General features: G+C 43.1%; 1 protein-coding gene across 1 annotated transcript in view; it reads right to left on the reverse strand.

Annotated features, from left to right (window-relative positions):
- Nucleotides 1-18,337, reverse strand: part of LOC147666653 (uncharacterized) — a 158,608-nt gene that overhangs the window by 123,360 nt on the left and 16,911 nt on the right. Inside the window, exon 2 of the mRNA XM_086948992.1 lies at nt 3,823-3,969. Coding sequence (XP_086805118.1) covers nt 3,823-3,969 — 147 coding nt within the window. The remainder of the gene's footprint in view (nt 1-3,822; nt 3,970-18,337) is intronic.

Raw genomic sequence — 18,337 nt, forward strand, 5'->3', positions numbered from 1 at the left:
CACCATGGGTCTGGAATCGGCGGTAGTACAAATTGGTAGGGGGACCAGACAGGGGTGTCCCTGTTCCCCCTTACTATTTGCTTTATACATTGAGCCTTTTTTAAGAATGCTGGACTCTAATGTTAATATTACTCCGCTAAAGGTACATATATATCAGGTTAAGGTGTTAGCATATGCTGATGACGTGGCAGTGGCCACGTCTAAACCCATCATGGCAATGCAGGCTATAGAGCATTTGGCCGTAGAATTTGGTAAATCATCGGGATACAAATTAAATTCAGCAAAAACCCAGCTACTTAGTATAAATATACCAAGCTACACCGATTCTAGACTATGTCAGGAGGTGGTATATCTGGGAGTCACGTTGCGAGCTTGTACAACTTCTTTAGTTAAAGTTAATTGGGACCAGCTCTTAGTCAGTGTTCGGAAAAAAGTAGATCAGGCAGAATGTTTACATCTTTCATTAGTGGGACGATGTAACCTATTAAAAATGCTGATTCTGCCTCAAATTTTATATTTTTTCCGATGTATACCCCTAGAGGTCCCTAAGACCAGTTTGGAACAACTGCAGACAGTATGTATGTGTTTTATGTGGTCTGGAGGGAAGGCTAGAAGGGCTAAGCGTTTCATGATTCTGCCAAGAAATGTGGGGGTTGGTCGGTACCGGATTTCACACTTTATTATTATGCATGTATGTTGCAAGGAATGGGAATTCTATTAACCGGCGAAGATCCAGCAAGACCTGCAGATTGTCCATCGATCTATCAAATGTTGCTGGGGGTAAAAGTTAAAAACTGTTTATTCAAGTATCTAGAACAAAGCTACTACAAACGCACCCGTTTTAAGACAATGACAGCTGCATATAAGGTCTGGCATATAGTTAGGAGGCTATTGGGCCTTGGGAAAATAATGTGGTACACTCCATTCTCATCGTCGTTTTTCCTACCTTTAGACGTGTGGGATAGAATTGTACTCAATTGGAGGGAGAAAGGCATCAGAGTGGTGGAGGGTTTGTACGATGCTAGTTATTGTAAATCTTTTGAACAATTACGAGAACAATATTCTCTCCCTAGAGACCATTTAGCAAAATACCTACATATTCGTAACTATTAAACCGAAAAGTGAATGGTGCTTGATGTGATTTTAGCTGATCGAGGTGGTGCATGCCGCATTATCGGTAGCAGTTGATGTGGCTTCATACCAGACCACTCAACTTCAGTTTATGACGCAATCTCTAAGCTACATAAGATTGCTGCAGACATTCACCCAGAGACTGGTACATGGACATTTTCAAACTGGATATGGACACTCTTTGTTACTTGGGGCTGGAAGCTACTGACTATTCTATGTATACTGCTGGTGACACTATTTACATGCTGTACTTGTATACATTGTGGTCCCATGGTTTGCTCTATGTGCATCACTGCTTGTATACCTGCCAAAAGAGGTATTCCAAAAGAACAACAAATGCTAAATAGTGTAGTTACTGAGATGATGAACATCAATGTACAGGATGCAGATCCAGATTACCCTAGACAGACAAATGTCTTCAGCTAATGCTGAAAGGGTTGTCTGTTGTAAATTAACAGCGATTAGATTAAGCATTAGCAGAAGACATCCTGTATTTAGAGATTATCTTGTCCGTTTATGGAATCCATTTTGTATTTCTGGCAGCCATTTTGTTTGCATGTGCTCACCATGAGCTCTGTCCTACCTTCCTGTTAACTGCTCTTGAAATCTGCCTAGAGACAAGATATATTTATCCTCCTTTGCTTTGCACATGCCCAGTAAAGCTTACAGCTGTTCCTAACTTGTAACTGTCAAGATGTGTCCACCAGAATTAGCTTACTGTCAGTCTTTCCCACTTGTTGCTAGCACACTCTCTGTATGACCTTATATGTATTTGAAACCAACACTCTGTGTCTTGTACCGCCTTCATTTCAGCCCCTGTGTGGGTATAAAAGGACCAAGATCCTTCTAGTCAGTGTGCTACTTCATACACTACCGAAGGGTGTTGTATGGTTGTGGTTCCACCTCGCGGGGTTTAATAAATACTTTGTTTTCTATTCCAGTTTCTGTGCCAACTTCTTACTATTGGTCTGAGGACTCTGAGCAAAGAAGGGCGAATCCCTTGCACTGGCAGGCCTTGCTGAGGCTTGCTAAGACAGTGAGGTGGCACTGCCAAACTTGTAATCCCGCCCTAAGAGATTTACTGTGAATTCCAAGCACTTCATGCTTTCAAATGGGATTGTAGCACTTCTTTGCCATTTAAGAAAGAAGACAGAATCTTGGAGTAGAAGTATTGTGTGTACAACCCATTATAATTCAAACATTATTATTTTTATTAAAAAATGTAAATATTATTCAAACATTAATATTCTTATTTAGCAGACAGGCACACTGTCATCCATAACTGGATAAAACATAGGCATGAATTTACCTTTTCACAATTCTCTCTGAATAACTTATTTCATGGATTGATGAAAGAGCAGACGAGGAAGAGGATTGCTCATATTTATTATATAGGACCACAAATTCTGGGTTCTCCAATGTAACAGGCAAGCCAACATTACCCTAACTTGAGGTAGACTCCTCGCTTTCTTTTTTAGCATAAAACAATAAACAATGTCTGACTTCTACAGGTCTTCTTCCATTCATCTAGGAGGAGAGAATCTGCCTGACTATTATTGTAATGCCCATGTCACAGCAGCTTAAATCATCACCTCCCAGTCTATTCCCCTCTCATACCTGAAGGAAAAAACTCCATCTATACATCTGTTGGGGAATGTCCTGGTCTTCATTGAAAGAACTGGAAAGCCATCTGACATGATGCAGACAAAGAAGCAGGAAGAGAACTGGGTATGAATCATTATATATGTTTCAGCCAGGGAATGTGTAAAGTGGGAAGAGTAATTAACATAGAAGGAAGACTAGCAAAGGGATTTTTTTGTGGCAAAATCTGATGAATGGAGGCAAAGACCTCACTAATAGGGAATGGTAAAAGGAAGAAGAGATAAGTGTGTTTCCAGGATGGGAATAAGTCAGACGATGCCTCCAAATTTCACTGTGGTATTTTGGAAACAGGTTTCTCAACAGGGAAAGTTAAGAATACTATTAGAAATCTACAGCTAGAGTTTCTTAATCCAAGAAATTCAGAGTAGAGATCTGACTTTCTAAAGAAGCGCTTTGTGGGTGGGCACCACATGAAATAATGAATCATAGTTGAAGTGAATGATTGATATCACAGCTCTTTGGAAATCAGATACTTATGGAAAGGGCTGTAAATAAAGGTTTAATCAAATATTTATCGAGAAGAGCACCTTGCATACAGGTAATGGTTCAGATGGCAATATGTGAACATTTTCAGTTCTACCTGCCAGTAAGGTTTGAAAGTTATTGCAAAAGAGCAGCAAGAATAATATAGGAATAAGGGTGCAAAATATATAGGTATTGCGAGAATCTAATAATGATTTTACCTTAATTCAGAACATCTTCATAGCTGCTTTCTGAGTGCTTTATGAATTAACACGGTCAACTGTCAAACACAATCTAATATGTCATTGATGAAGTCTTACAAAAATAAGTCTTAATAAAACCATGTTTTAACTGAGGAGTCCTACTTTTACTTTTTCAAAAGAGCAAAAGTGGTGCCTGCAGGTAAGGAATAGCTATGGTGTTATAAATAGTTAAGGATGAGAACTCAAAAGAAGGATTGTATTGATTGTCAATATTCGATTATAACTGGTTTTGCAAACTTTTGAAGGTTGACTGTTTTAAAAATCATTCTGCTCACAGAATACAGGGGGAAAACAAATGCTGTACCATGTAAGGATAGTCTTCCTCTGCCAACTTCTTCCTCGCTTTCTCAAAAAACGGTAATGTTATCATCGATCCTGGGCGATGAACAAGCAGCATTTCTCCGAGGTCCTCCAGGCAACTGAAGATTTCTCGCACCAGCCCAATTACATTCTAAGAAGATAAATTCATGAAAACAAAATAGATGATTATTTAAGATTGCAGGTGGATTGGAGTAAAATATAGAGAACTGGTTAGATGAATGTGATCCTGACATTCTAACTAATATCCCAACCCATCAGCATAATGATATGAAGCCAGTTAGACTTTTCTATGTTTTATTGTTTGTTCCGGTCATTTGTGTTATTGAAAATCCCACATTTGAAGAGTTACCAATATCTATTGAAATCATTAAAAATCAGACAGGTAAAATGTCTTTCTTAGAGCACAATATCTTGGATATACTAGTGGTATTGCAACTATGAATCTATCCACCATTTACCAACTGTTAGGATGCTGGGAAACAAACACATCTAAAGGCTGATAAATCAATTATGTAGGATAGCAAAGCAATCAATGCCACATGAAGAATGCAGGGGCAAGCATATTTAGTTAGCACAGTGAGTAATCATACCCTCAAGAAGAATTACATTTAAAGGGTTGTTCTAATTTCTAAGATTTTGTACCTGTGTTTTTAATAGACAAGACACCGAAATGGCTAAATTAAAGAAGTGAGCTTGGTGACACTCAACCTCCTAGTGGAAGTGCTACTGAACTTCAATTTTCATCAGGCGTACTACTACAGTTATTTCCATTTACCATTTAAATATCTTTATTTCGGCAATGTACCATAAAAGTATACAAAAGCACTTAAAAGCCATAGCAAACGAAGACATTTTCAATTAATTATAGCGAAAATAATTTCCAAAGCATTTTCCAAATGGGCACAGTTAAGCAAGAATTCATACAGATAAAAGAGCCGCTTTAAAAAAGAACATTAAATAATTTGGCAAAAGACAATACAAATTTCTGGGGGGGCAGTGTTAAACTTAATAACTGCCGATTAATACTTAAGCTCTAGCAATTAAAAATCTGCGCTTGTGCCACATTGCTACCAGAAATTGCAAAACAGCAAAAAAAATGGGTCTAGTTGTGTCTGATTTTAGCACTCTAAAGGCTTGCATACAATGCAAAAAACCCAAATTCTTACACAACGGTACGAGCTAGTACTTCCTGGGCTTGTTATATGCTGGACAAAAGAAGAGAACTTGCAGATCAGTTTCAGTGTCACTATTACAGCCAGGACAATTTTTCAAAGCAGGAGTTGACCACCTACTAGTAAAGGCTCGCAAAGGTAGAGCACCATGTCTCCACTGTACATACAGTTTTTTTGCTAATAAGGGATATATGTCGTCCAAAAAGCCCTCAAAATGATCAAAATCCTTAACCAGTAGGAATGAAGCAGTTAAGGGGCAGACTTGAAGACTGCATAATGCAGCATTAAGTTTATCAGCACGAAATATTTTCGTGAGTTTGGTATGTGAGATCGTTTTACAACCCCTCTCAGGGTCAGACCATAGAACAGGTACTCCTAACATTATACATTCATTCTTTATGAATATGAGCCAGGGAATTTTCCCTGAACTTGAGTAGGTCAATACTTCTTTGAGTTCCTGCCTGTAGATTCACAGGTCCGGTGTCACCCAGAGCCTGCGCCAGAACCTAAGAGGTTTTAGCGCTAGCTCTTCTTTGATTGGTCTGACCCCCAAGTCGAGCCTTAAAGGAAGAAGTGGAGTACTAGATGGTAATGCTAGCAACTGTCTTATAAATTTATTTTCTATCTTGGTAATTTCGGTCCTACAAGAATGTCCCCATAGTTCACCGCCATACATAATCGCACCCCTGGCTTGTAATTTATAAACCTCCAATGGTGGTCCAACAGGTTTAATAGTGGACTTTTTGGATAGTTTGAGAATTCCGCCTGAGAGTTGTGCCAATTTTAATTGTGACTTAATTTGCTGGGGCAACCACGTCAGGTTCTCATTAATGGTGACCCCCAGATAGTCCAAAGTAGAGACCCTTTCAAGCCTTGTTGTTCCTAGGCTTGGGTTTGGCCGAGTGGTTGCGGGGGGATTGAAGATCATAAATTTGGTTTTAAGAGAGTTGATCTCCAATCCCTGACAGCTGCAGAATTCTTCAAAGCCATCCAATGTGCGCTGTATGCCCATTGGGGATATGGACAGCAAGAGGGTGTCGTCGACGAACATAATTGCAGGAACCCTATTACCAGCCAGCTTCGGAGCTTCGTTGTTCTGGACTCTATTGAGGTGCACGATTACCTCTTTGACATAGAGGCAAAATAGGGTAGGTGCAAGAACGCAGCCCTGCCTTACCCCCCTGTCAACGGGAAATCGAGGTGTTAGTGCACCATTTTTCCCACATCTGACTTGGGCGAAGTTGGCCTCATGGAGTCTCATCAGGGCGGACAAGAGATGTAACGGGATACCCAATTCAAGAAGCACGATCCAGAGTTTCCCCCGGGGAACTAAATCAAAAGCAGAGCGAAGGTCCACGAATACCATATAGAGGCTGCCACTCTCTATTCTCACTGTTTTCAGTAATAAACAAAAGATGTGGTCCACAGTGGAGGTATTCTTCCTAAACCCTGCTTGATACGGGCTAAGAATTGTATGCTCCTCTATCCAGTCCTGTAGCCGGTCCAAAATGAGTCTCGCAAAGATCTTCTGGGGGACATCAATAAGGCTTATGGGCCTGTAGTTGGATGGGAGCAGAGGATAACCCTTTTTAAAAATAGGGACTATCTCTGCGCCCAGCCAAGTACAAGGCACCGCCATGCCTCTCAGGACTGCATTAAAAAGGATCTGGAAATATGGGCCCCAGATTTTCGACTCCTGCTTAAAGAGATCACCCGGGAGTTTGTCCTAGCCAGGGGCTTTGCCTGTGGCGAGTTTGGAGATAGCATTACAAACTTCCGCCACCGTGAACTCAATAACCTCAGAATGTGGAGTGGGAACTAGCTGAGTAAATGTTTTTTGGGGGTCATCTGGGAGGCCCTCGGTGAAATACAGAGCCCGATAATGACCTTCCCAGACTTCCGCTGCTATATTAGGTTCAATGTCTACTTTCGGCTCATCGCAGCCAGTTAATTATGGACCAGAATTTCCGGGAATCTTTAGTTGCTAGCGCAGAAGATAGACTAGACCACATGTTGTGGTCCCACTCTTCCTTCGCACACTTAGTCAGCCATTTGTACTGTGCTCTCCTGGCTTAATTACAGTTTTATTATTATTTTTTATGGCCTGTACTAGCTCTGATTTGGCCTTCCTACAAGCTGCATTATACCATGAACATTGTCGGGCCCTTATAGCCTTCTTGAGCACCCGAGGGTTAAGTACCTCTGCCAAATTGGGTACCTCTGCCAAATTGGATATTAGATCCACATGAAGAGCCTCCAACTTAGTAAAATAATCAGGGGGCAGTGGTTGAGTAGTTAGCGCAGCGACCTCTAGAAGCAAAGGAACTATCAGACTATATAATGTTACTAGTTATTCTGGATGTTCCATTAATTTGTGCCATCTTACTCTTCGTCTGTCATTGGACAGAGTAAGCCTAGCATCAGCTTCGCCAGAGGCCGGGATGCTGCTCCTGCTGGTGTTGAGCGGGCCCAATTCTAAAATTAGGGCATTATGATCACTCTCAGCTCTTATGATGACCATAAAGTCCATAACCTTTGGCCATAACTGTGTTTCTGCCAAAATATAATCAAGATGGGACATATGTCCCGGTTTATTAAAAGTACATTTGGCTGGAGAGTCCGAGGGGGTGCGGTCATTACATGCTTGCAAAGAGTGGTTTAGGGTTAAGGCCATGATCTGTAAGGCTAACAGAGACCATGCCCTGGGAGAAGGGGCTTGGGTTAGGGGTATAGACCAGTAGTCATCCTCTGCCGATAGGACATCTTCCTTCATACCCTCTAGAGCAGTGGTCTTCAAACTTCTTAATGTCGAGACCCCCTTGTCAAACCTTTTTAGGCATAAGGACCCCCTCTGACAACATTTTCTAGAAACAGGTTCCCATCAACAGCATCTATCGACAACCATAAATGCCCCTGTTAGACCTGGCATCCTTTGGCATGTTTCCAGTGTTTTTTTCCTTTCTGACCTTCTTATGAAATATGGTGATTCCAGTCCTTTTCCCATCACAAATTACTGCCTAGCACCAACGTAGCAGGATTGTTTTTGAACGGGAAGAGGCACCTTCCTTGACCAAAACAATCCTGAGGGGCGTTTTCCTATTTCCATCTGAGCTGCAGAATGCAGCACACATGGAAAGATGAAAAACGAGGAGAAATGAAAACATTTCTCCTCGTTACGCTTCTAGAGAGGCATCCGTTTTAGGAGCTTCCCCAGGTTTACGTGATTTTGTAAATAGGGGGCAGCATCAAAATCCATGGGCTTTGCTTGGGAACCCCATGCAAAGCCCATGGAACACCTCCTTGATGCAGAGTACGGCAACGCAGTGACTTGTGCTGCTATGTCTTACTCCATACCTATGAGGCAATGCAAAGCCATGCAGGGTAATTTTGCACTGCCTCATAGGTATGATTGAGATTCTTGCACTGCCGGAGCATCAAAAAAAGTGATGCTTTGGCGACGCAAGTCTCTCATACATAAGCCCAAAATATTCTGTACATTTTTAGGGTCTTCACCTTCAGGTATCTACATATAAATAATGGGCAGCGTAAATCAAAAATAAATATTAAAAAGTTATTGCTTGGTGGGAAATGCACTGAATGTACATTATAACATTTCAAATAGTTAATGCACTGCAGAGGTCTGTGTGTAACCAGAGAACCATAGAATTAAATCTTGATTGGTGCAGTGGAGAATAGTGATGGTGTATTTTTAGTGGTATGAAGTAACAGCCTGTGACGGAAAGCACTGTGAATATGTAAGTCAATTTTTTATACTTGCTTTACATACATGGTAAGATAGAATGCTGCAAAACGTGCAAGTAGTTTTAAAACAAAATTATGCTTTCAAAATGTAGGTTTTAATAATCCCAGAGTGTATGTAACGCAGTTATCTTTTTTATATACCTGTCCCTTTAACACCTCTTTAGGGGCACTAAGGGCTGTGTAAATGCATTAAAATAGAAAGCAAGAACTTCCCAGCCCAGTTGTTAAACTCTTTGCACTTCTACTCCAAAAAACACACCTTCTGTCTTCACAAAGAAACAGAACTGCTCCAAAGCATCGCTTGCAGATTAACTGATAAGGCGCATTTGCCTTTCATTCAGGCAAGCAGCTGATAACAATCTCAATTAGTGATCCCAGCTGTCTTTTTGCAGGGACAAGTAAAGCTGGGGAATCTGTGACCCTCTTTCTAGACCTCCACGACCCCCCTGGGGGTCGCGCCCCACAGTTTGAAGAAGTCTGCTCTAGAGGCTCAAAATGGCAATTCAGGTCGCCCCCCACCAAAAGGTGAGTGTCGCTCAGAATTGTTAAAATAAAATCAGAAGATCCTCAATAGTGCTGGACTCGCCACCTATACTTACAGGGCGAGAGTAGATGTTGATTAGGGCAAGTTTAGCAGCATTGGGCCATGCAAGGACTACATATTGGACGTCTTTAGAATTGGTATTTAATGACTTAATTGTACAGCCCAGATGAGAACCGACCCTAATGGTAAGACCTCCTGACAGGCGGCCTCTCCCTCCCCATACAGCCAGCACATGGAATGAAGCAAAACCCACCCTTACTTCTTCGCTGTTGGTGTGTGGGTGATTTATTGTCTTGCCTGGGTGTGGTGTGGTTTTGAGGATGCTGTTCCTGGCCATGAATAGCAGCATTCCATATCTGCACTAGATCGTCCGCCATCGAACACCCCACCCCCAGCACACTTTGACCTACTACAGCAGAGTTGGCAACACCCCCGGTGTTTAAATCTGGTGGGTTTGGCAATATGTGCTTATCACTAATATTAGATCGTCTGGTTAGCAGGGCCGGACTGGGAACCAAAACCGGCCCTGGCAAAGTGCTCGGCCGGCCCCCCCTCCCCACTCAGGGGATTTGGAGGTGCCGCCGAGCGCTTTGTTAGGGCCGGTTTTCGGCCGATTTTGTTGCAGGGCCGATTTTGCAGCTATGCTGCAAAAACGGCCCTGTAACAAAATTGGCCCCCAGAGGCTCAAAACCGGCCCCAACCCTTGTGGCGCACCGGGGGATTGCCCGGTGCCCGCTATGGCCAGTCCAGGCCTGCTGGTTAGTACCCCAAGATTCTGATCAGATACATTAGTGAGGGATAAAAGATTAGCTTCGGTCACAGCCAATCTCTGTGTAAGGGGTGACAAGCACTCAGCAATTATAGGCCCCACTTTATCCCCAAGATTCCGATCAGATACATTAGTGAGGGATAGAAGATTAGCTTCGATCGCAGCTAATCTCTGAGTAAGAGGTGACAGACACTCTGCAATTACGGACCCCACTTTGTCCCAAAAGGCATTATTCATAGAGGGCACCGGGCCGTTTTGTGTATCAGAAGCCGTCAGCACTGCTGGCGGTGAATCAGTCTCCGGCTCTTGACAATGTCTCACCTTATTACGTTCGTCCTCATCCCTCGTAATTGGCTTTCTTTTGCTGAGGCAGTGTTTCTTTGAGTTTACCCCCTTCCGCCTCTTTTTGTTAGCATCGGGCGTGGCCATTATGGGTTCCTTTCTTCTCGTAATCAATGCAGACTTTGACCTGGTGATGGCACATGTTTGCTGGCCCAATGCCCTGGTCTCGGACACAGAGTCTACCAGCACAGTTGTCGGTGGAGTGACCGCCTCTAGAGAGTCGGCATTTCCAGTGGTCAAGCCTTGAACGGGAGAGTGTGCTGGAAAAGAACCTTCCCTAGAATGGGGGTTGTTTGAGAGCAAATCAAGTGATAGCCGTCGTTCAGTTATTGCTATTTCTTGGGCAAGGATATTCGAGGCGCTTGTAAAAAAATAATCCAGTGTCCCCGACATGGACATGCCCCCCCCCCCCCTTCCCCGTTGGGCCTTTCTTTTCCTTGCTCGTGCCACTTGCCATCACAGGGAGCAGTATATGCAGCTTCAAACTTCCCTGTGGAACTTACTGAACAGTTAAATACGCCAATGACCCAGTCTGGGGGTTAGAGGGCAGGCCCAGCCCAGCCTCCTCCGGCCTCAAACGGGCCCGCCCGCGCGCGTCCCGTGTAGCGGCGGACGTAGCAGGGATATAGGCTGTCGGCAGCAGGGGGAGGAGCGTGGTGGTGTTGGCTGCGGGGGCTCCTGGTTATCGGAGTCCCGCTGTGCTCCCACTCTCCCGTCAGCCCCAGGTGGCAGGTATCAGCAGCAAAGACTAACCGCCGTGAACGGTTTTCAGGCAGCAGGTGGAGGAGCGCGGTGGTGTTGGCTGCGGGGGCTCCTGGTTATCAGAGTCCCGCTGTGCTCCCACTCTCCCGTCAGTCCCAGGTGGCAGGTATCAGCAGCAAAGACTAACCGCACCAGTGGAATGTTTTAGACCAGAAAATGTTGCACTCTGGTATGAGTGTGGGGCATCACAGTGAGTCCTCGGATCTTCAAGGACAGTTTGTTTGAAGGTACGCTCAAAGATTTTAACCATAGGAGCTTACTTGTCAACCACCCTAAATTATTAGGCATTCTTACCCTCATTAATGTGGTATTTAACTCAAGTAATTTCCAGAACATGACCATATCATCCTAGAGCAAGACTGAAAATTACTTTGTGATTGGCACAATATATATATCCGTAAATTACTATAGAGGCAAATAAACTCTTGTAGTTCTCTTCATCTGTGGGATGAAGGAAATGGTTGAGTCACACAAAGAGCAAGGATAAAAAAAACTAGTTCTCATTTTTTTTCTATGTCATCCAGAAAATAATCATTAGTTACCCTCCTCTAAATCCCTGTTTAGCTCCTTATTTGTCTGGTATATACTATAAAGCTCTATCCTTCCTATTTATGTCAATCATTTAAAATGTCCCTCTTATTGGCATCAATGACAGCAACCCACCTTCCCAATTCATGTGGAGTTAACTCTGTTGTGGTACAGTTCCATTGAAAACATGGCACTGCGTTCATTCACACAGGGTGGAACACAGTCTGAATTTCATATTTAGCAATTCCGCGCTGCGTCTTTGCATATAAATGGCTCTCATTTTTAAGCAAGACTTTTTAGCTGTTGGGATACACCCCAGACACGAGTAGGGTGTCACCCATGTATCACGGGGCATGAGTTACAAATAGATTTCTCTTTCAAACACTAAGGTCTGGAGTTTGAATCCTCAACCCTTCAAGAGACAGTCAACAGTTTACAGTTGTATAAAATATGCCTGCTTACAAATCTGTGAGTGTTGGGACAGAAAATTTCTCTGCATAGGAACAGACGTGCACTCCTGCCCTGAGTGCCCAACTATACTCATGTCTGAATCCCAAAAGCAGATTTTTGTTGACATAGGCAAACACAAATTACACTTGTGCACCATGATATAGGCCTGTCTAACGGACTGCCATCATGTTCGACTAAGACGGGCACCCAAAGCACTACCCTCATAGTGATGGAAAGCTACTGTCTTCACCAGGAGCTAAGCAGCACGAGCACGGTGGTGGCATTATACCATGTAGTGATCAGTAGGAGTGAACAGGTCCTTTATATTTAACCCGTGCCACTGGAGAGAGGCCTACAGGCCCACTCACTTTTAAAGTTCCTCTGCTGTGTGCTTAACTCATCCTTGGCCTACAAAAGTGCTTCAACGCCTCGTCAGGGGTAGGCGCTCTATAAATGCAATTACAATAAAATACAATACATTAGACTGCTGTAATATGATGTGCAGCACAGAGGTTATGTATCTGCAATGGATGTATGAGTGTCTGGGAAGGGTACAATACAGGAAAAATGCAATACTAAGCACTGCATGCATGGGGAATCATGTGCTGGATGTACATTTGCCTATAAGTGGTAAAGTACCTGAAGGATGCCGTGCTGTGCAGTGCATGCAGGACAAAGTGCGGGGTGTATGTATACCTGGGAATGGTACAATACAAGAGGAGTAACATGTATGCATGTTAAATGCATATTGTTAGACTTGGCATCCTTGGTGTGGTTTCCCCTGACTTTTTGCCTCCTGGCTTGCTGTTTTGCTTACTTCATTTTTGTTGGCTTTAGTATTCTGGGCACTTTATCGCTTGTATTCAGTGCGAAAGAGCATAGGTTCTGTACTCTAAACATGCTATCATTGACTTATCCACAATTGGCATATTTAATTTACTTATAAGTGCCCAAGACCTGTAAACTAAATGCTACTAGTGGACTGGAAGCACTGATTGTGTCACCCACTCAGTAACCCTTCGAACATGGCTCAGGCTCCATTGCAGAGCCTGTGTGTGCAGTTTTAAACAAACACTTCAACCTGACAAATTAAAGTATTTGCCAGATCCAAACCTTCCCTCTTAATGCATATAAGGCATCCCTATGTTAGACACAGGCAGTCCTAAGGGCTGGGTGCAATGTATTTAAAAGTTAGGACCTGTACTTTTGAGTTGTACCTGTCCTGGTAGTGAAAAATGGATACATTATTTTTTCACTACTGCAAGGCCTCTATCTCTCCTATACTTTAACATAGGTATTGCCTTGAAACATATTGTACGTGTAATTTCCCATTGGGAGCAGATAGAAAATTGGGGTTTTGTCTCTCTAGATTCACAATTTAAAAACACACCTTTTAGTAAAGTTGTTTTTTAAGTTGCAGGTCTGAAAGTGCCCCTTTTAGAAAGTTGAAAAATAGAAAGATTGCCTATGCCTCCAAACTACTTAAAGTACATACTAATTCATGTACGAGTAAACCACAGTTTGTTAGTTTACACCAAACATTTTATTTTTGTCAATTTGGTACTCAGTTTAAAAAAAGAGAATTCACAATAAACAGAACTAAGATCACTATCGACCTCATGTCTGAGCCATAAACATTCAAAAGAAATCAATACAAATGTGCAGTGAACCGAACAAGTGGTGAAAAATTAGAAAAACAGTGACTTATTGACATGTATAAACATCACATTGAGTACATGGACCAAAAAACTTTTGACATTTGTGAAACAAGGGCTCCTCCTAACATTTGGGAACCCGGGGAGAAAACATCGTTTATAATAATAGTTAACCTCCCGGAAACCTGAATAACACCTAATCAATTGAGTTTCAGGAACGTACAATCAATGACAAATACAATCAATGGCAATGGCCAACCGGCCAAACAAAGGAGAAAAAAGTGCCGACGCGTTTCGAATCCTGATTCACAACTTGCAGAATTCTCGTCAGGGCAGATTAGATCTAGTCCATGAGCACTATTTGGAATGAAACAAAAACAACATATTTACTATCTAGCGAGTCCTCTAGCCATTACCTCTAGACAGTAAGATAACAAAACAGTTTGTACCTTGTGTGAATCCTGCCCACAGTTTGTTCTGAATTAGAAGAAATGTCGTCTAGGCTTGGCGGCCTACGCTGCAACAGAGTAATGAAGTAAATAAGTACTATCCGGGTGCACGCGAAGATAATGCTTGGAAGTCATTGTCACTCGGTTACCTGAGTTTTAATGGAGGCTGGGCCACATCTTCAACACTTGCGGTGAAGAACCTTTATTTTCTGTAACATAGGGGACAGAGTGCGATTTAGTGCACTGTTTACTCGCTGAGTGGCTAATCATGTGTGGATTTTAAAATTGGACCACTTACTTCGGCATCAGTCCGCTGTGACCTCAGTGGGGGTTCTATTTTGGATCACGTTTCGCCGCGCAGAGAGCAGTTAAAATCTGTAAAAATGCAGAGAGGGCACCGTGTTACCGCGCAACTGTTTGAATACTAGATTGAAAGAGGTGCACTTTTAGAATGTATCCGCATCCGCACTGGTCGCGTATACACTTTAGACTCTAACAAATAGTCCACTTACTTGGACAACGAGTGGCGATGACTTCAATGGGGGTTCTGATTTTATAACTGGATTTCGCCAACCAACGCTTACTCGAGTAGATATCTGCGGGGGGGGGGGGGGGGGGAACACGTTACCGCGTTGTCATTTCTATGAGTGGCCAAAGTGCAATTGACGATTCAGGAAAGCGGCCGCTTCCATGCTTACCGCAATATGTCAGAGTCGATCAGCGTGCTTGCTCCACAGCGATGACCATGGGTTGTGAGTGTCCCTGGGCAACGCAGACCGAGCAGCCCAAACCATGTAGTTGGTAACGGGCCAATCAGGCGAAGGGCCAAGACATGAAGCATGCTGGGACCTGTAGTGTCAAAGTTGACACGAACCTTAAAGGTGCATTATGGGACATGTAGTGTTCAACGGCAAGCACTAATTATTTATGCCCTATTTATTTCGCTGAGGCTATTCAGACCCTTATTGACGCTGTCAAACTTTAGGATTAGGTACGCCTCCTTGCGCAACAGCATTGTGTCCACATCCAGAAAGTGTTTGGGGTCGATCCATGCCAATACGGTCCATTTAAAGTCAGTCTCAGAATGGCCATTACTGGTGAAATGTTCCACCATGGGGGCAGTCATAACCTTTTTCTTAAGCCGGGAGCGATGCTGAGTAATGCGTGCATTAATGGGCTGGTTTGTTTTGCCTACGTAAACTCTGTTGCATGGGCAAACCACCGCGTAGACGACATTTCGAGTCTTACAATTCGTGAAACAATCATGTTTCCATCTAATGCCATTGTTAACAAATATGTCACCTTCTATGGTGCTTGAACATGAGACACAATTGCCACATTTGCGATGTCCGCGTATTGGTCTCAGATTCCACTGTGTGACAAGGTCGCTTTTGGGTGCTGTGATATGACTATCTGCTCTGATTAAATGTTGCCCTATGCTTCTGTTCTTGCGCATAGCAAAAATGGGTTTTGAGAGGGGATGCTCTAAAGTCTCAAGAAGATGCCAGTTATTCCGAATTATGTTCTTAAATTGGTTCGTGTGTTGGCCAAATGTTGTCACACAAACCAATTGTTCCAGATCTTTCTTTTCTTTCTTTTCAAACAGTGCCTCTCTTGGGGTGAATTTAGCCCTATTCCTTGAATGTTTTAACAACTTTTTAGGGTATCCTCTTTCTGCCATTTCATTGCAGAATCTGGTTGCATGGGAGTCAAAATCACAAAGGTTTGTGCAATTACGCCTAATCCTCAACAGTTGCCCGTAGGGCAGATTATTTTTTAATGATTGAGGGTGCGAACTGGTATAATGCAGAATGGTATTGCGGTCAGTTTCCTTTTTATGCAAGGAGGTAGTTAACTTCGCCTCCTGGGAGCTTACCGTGACGTCCAGGAAAGTCATTTCTTTTGGACTGTAATTGAGTGTGAATTGAATGTCTGGGTGCCTAGAGTTCAGCCACAAATGGAACTGTTCGAGATCCGCCTGGCTCCCCTGCCACAGGAGCCAGACGTCATCGATGTATCTTAACCACTGAATGATATGTCCTGAGAAAGGGTTGTCACTGAGGACAAAACGTTCCTCATATTGTGCCATGTACAACACGGCCAACTCCGGTGCATAGGGACAACCCATGGCTGTCCCCTTGACTTGAACAAAAAAGCTATTTTCAAATTTAAAATAGTTGCTTCGAAGAGTAATCTCTGCTAGTGCCACAATGAAGTTGGTAGGTACCCGGTGGGGTCTATCCCTTTGTTCTAGGTATAATTCAATGACCTCTAAGGCTTCATCCTGCGGTATCTGTGTGTAAAGGGAGGCGACGTCAAGTGTCACCATCAACTCAGTCCGGTCATTGAATGGATGTCCCTCAATCTGTTTAATGAAGGCTGTAGTGTCACTGAGGTGCGATCGGACTTTTGCAATACATGGCTTTAAAAAGAAATCAATGTATTGAGATACTGGTTCAAGCACCGAATCGCAGCCCGAGACAATGGGTCTGCCCGGGGGTACCTTGTCATTTTTGTGAATCTTCGGTAAGAAGTAGAGAATCGGAGTTCGAGGCGTTTTTTTATTCAAAAATTCATATTCTTTAGGTCCTAAAAAACCTGTGTCCAAACCCTCCTTGGTGATTCGAGATATTTTATCCTGGATTGCATGGACAGGGTCTTCTTTGGAGGGTCTGTACCATTCCCTATTGTTGACATGTTTTTGGCCTTCAGCAAGGTACATGGGACGTGGCCAAAGGACCACTGCCCCGCCCTTGTCGGCTTGTTTAATCACTATTGAAGTGTCAGATTTCAGATCACTGATAACTTTTTGTAAACCTTTGCTGATGTTGTTCTTAGTATAACTGTTTTTCTTCTCAAGTTTGGTGAGGGAAGACAGTACAGCTTGCTCGAAAGCTATGACCTGTTTTGGAATATTTAGAGTTGGAGTAAAGCGTGATTTAACTCTAAGTCCAGTAGTTTCCTGTGAGGACGTCATTTCGGCTCCCGCGAAGAAAGTTTTTAACCATACCTTGCGACAGAAGTCTAGTGCTTCTAATTTTAGTTTAGTGAAGTCCGTTCTTTTGTTTGGAACGAATTTGAGGCCAAGGTTAAGAAGCATTTTTTCATCCCTAGATAGATCTTTGTTGGAGAGATTCACTATAGTGGACAAATTTAATTGTTGTTGTAGTTCTTGTTGCGTGTTCGCATTTGCCATGGTTGCTTGAACCGAGGTCGCGATTGTCCGCCCCTGGACAAAAAAGGAGCCGACCCTCGAGTGGTGCCTCGTTTGTTGAAATTGGGCTGTCTTGAGTCTGGGGAAGAATCAGAAGAAGTGGTGTCTGAAAAGGTCAAAAACCTGTTTTTTGATCTACCCTGAAATGAATTTAGGGCCCCACGTGACTCACCAGAAGTGTAAAAATCCTCTTTAAGAAAAGGGTATACTCTCTCCAACTGGAAAGATTTTGAATCTTTTTCAAACTGAGCTGCTTTCGTGTTCAGAGAGTAATCCTTGAAAGTGGCAATTTCCTTTTCGATTTTATCAAGGAGTGCCTTGGCTTCAGTCGTGGTCTGGTTGTCGTTAATTGTTTTGATCAAGTCTTCTATCTCCTTCTCTTCCTGGCTGCAAATGCGCTGGGCTGTTTCAATGGTATGCACCATTAGATCCCTGCTACACTTAGTATTAATTTGGCTAAACCCTTTCTTGTACTCAGTGTCCTCTATAAAAATGACGGGGATGTTCTTAACTTGGAGGCCCCAAGGGATGGTACCCGCTTTTAGGTGCCTTAGTAGAAAGTGGCCGTGCAGTTCTGTTCGAATATGCTTCTTTTGAAGCCTTAACAGTTTGTCTGCCTCGTTTTGTTGTTTAGCTGAGGCACTCAAAGTAATTGTAGAGAATGGCGAGGATGCTATTAGTTGATCAATATGGCTCTCCGTGAAGGACAGCGTATCTTTGTCTGCCATAGTAAGCAAGAGTGGACACTCTTGCGCTGCAATGAATGCTCACAATATAAGGACACTCGCGAAGTGTCGTTCCCAAGCCACTCGGGCGATTGCCCGCACAAATACTTAAAACACACAGGGGTG

This window comes from Lissotriton vulgaris, unplaced genomic scaffold (assembly GCF_964263255.1).
Source record: "Lissotriton vulgaris unplaced genomic scaffold, aLisVul1.2 SCAFFOLD_1211, whole genome shotgun sequence".
NCBI classification, from domain to species: Eukaryota; Metazoa; Chordata; class Amphibia; order Caudata; family Salamandridae; genus Lissotriton; species Lissotriton vulgaris.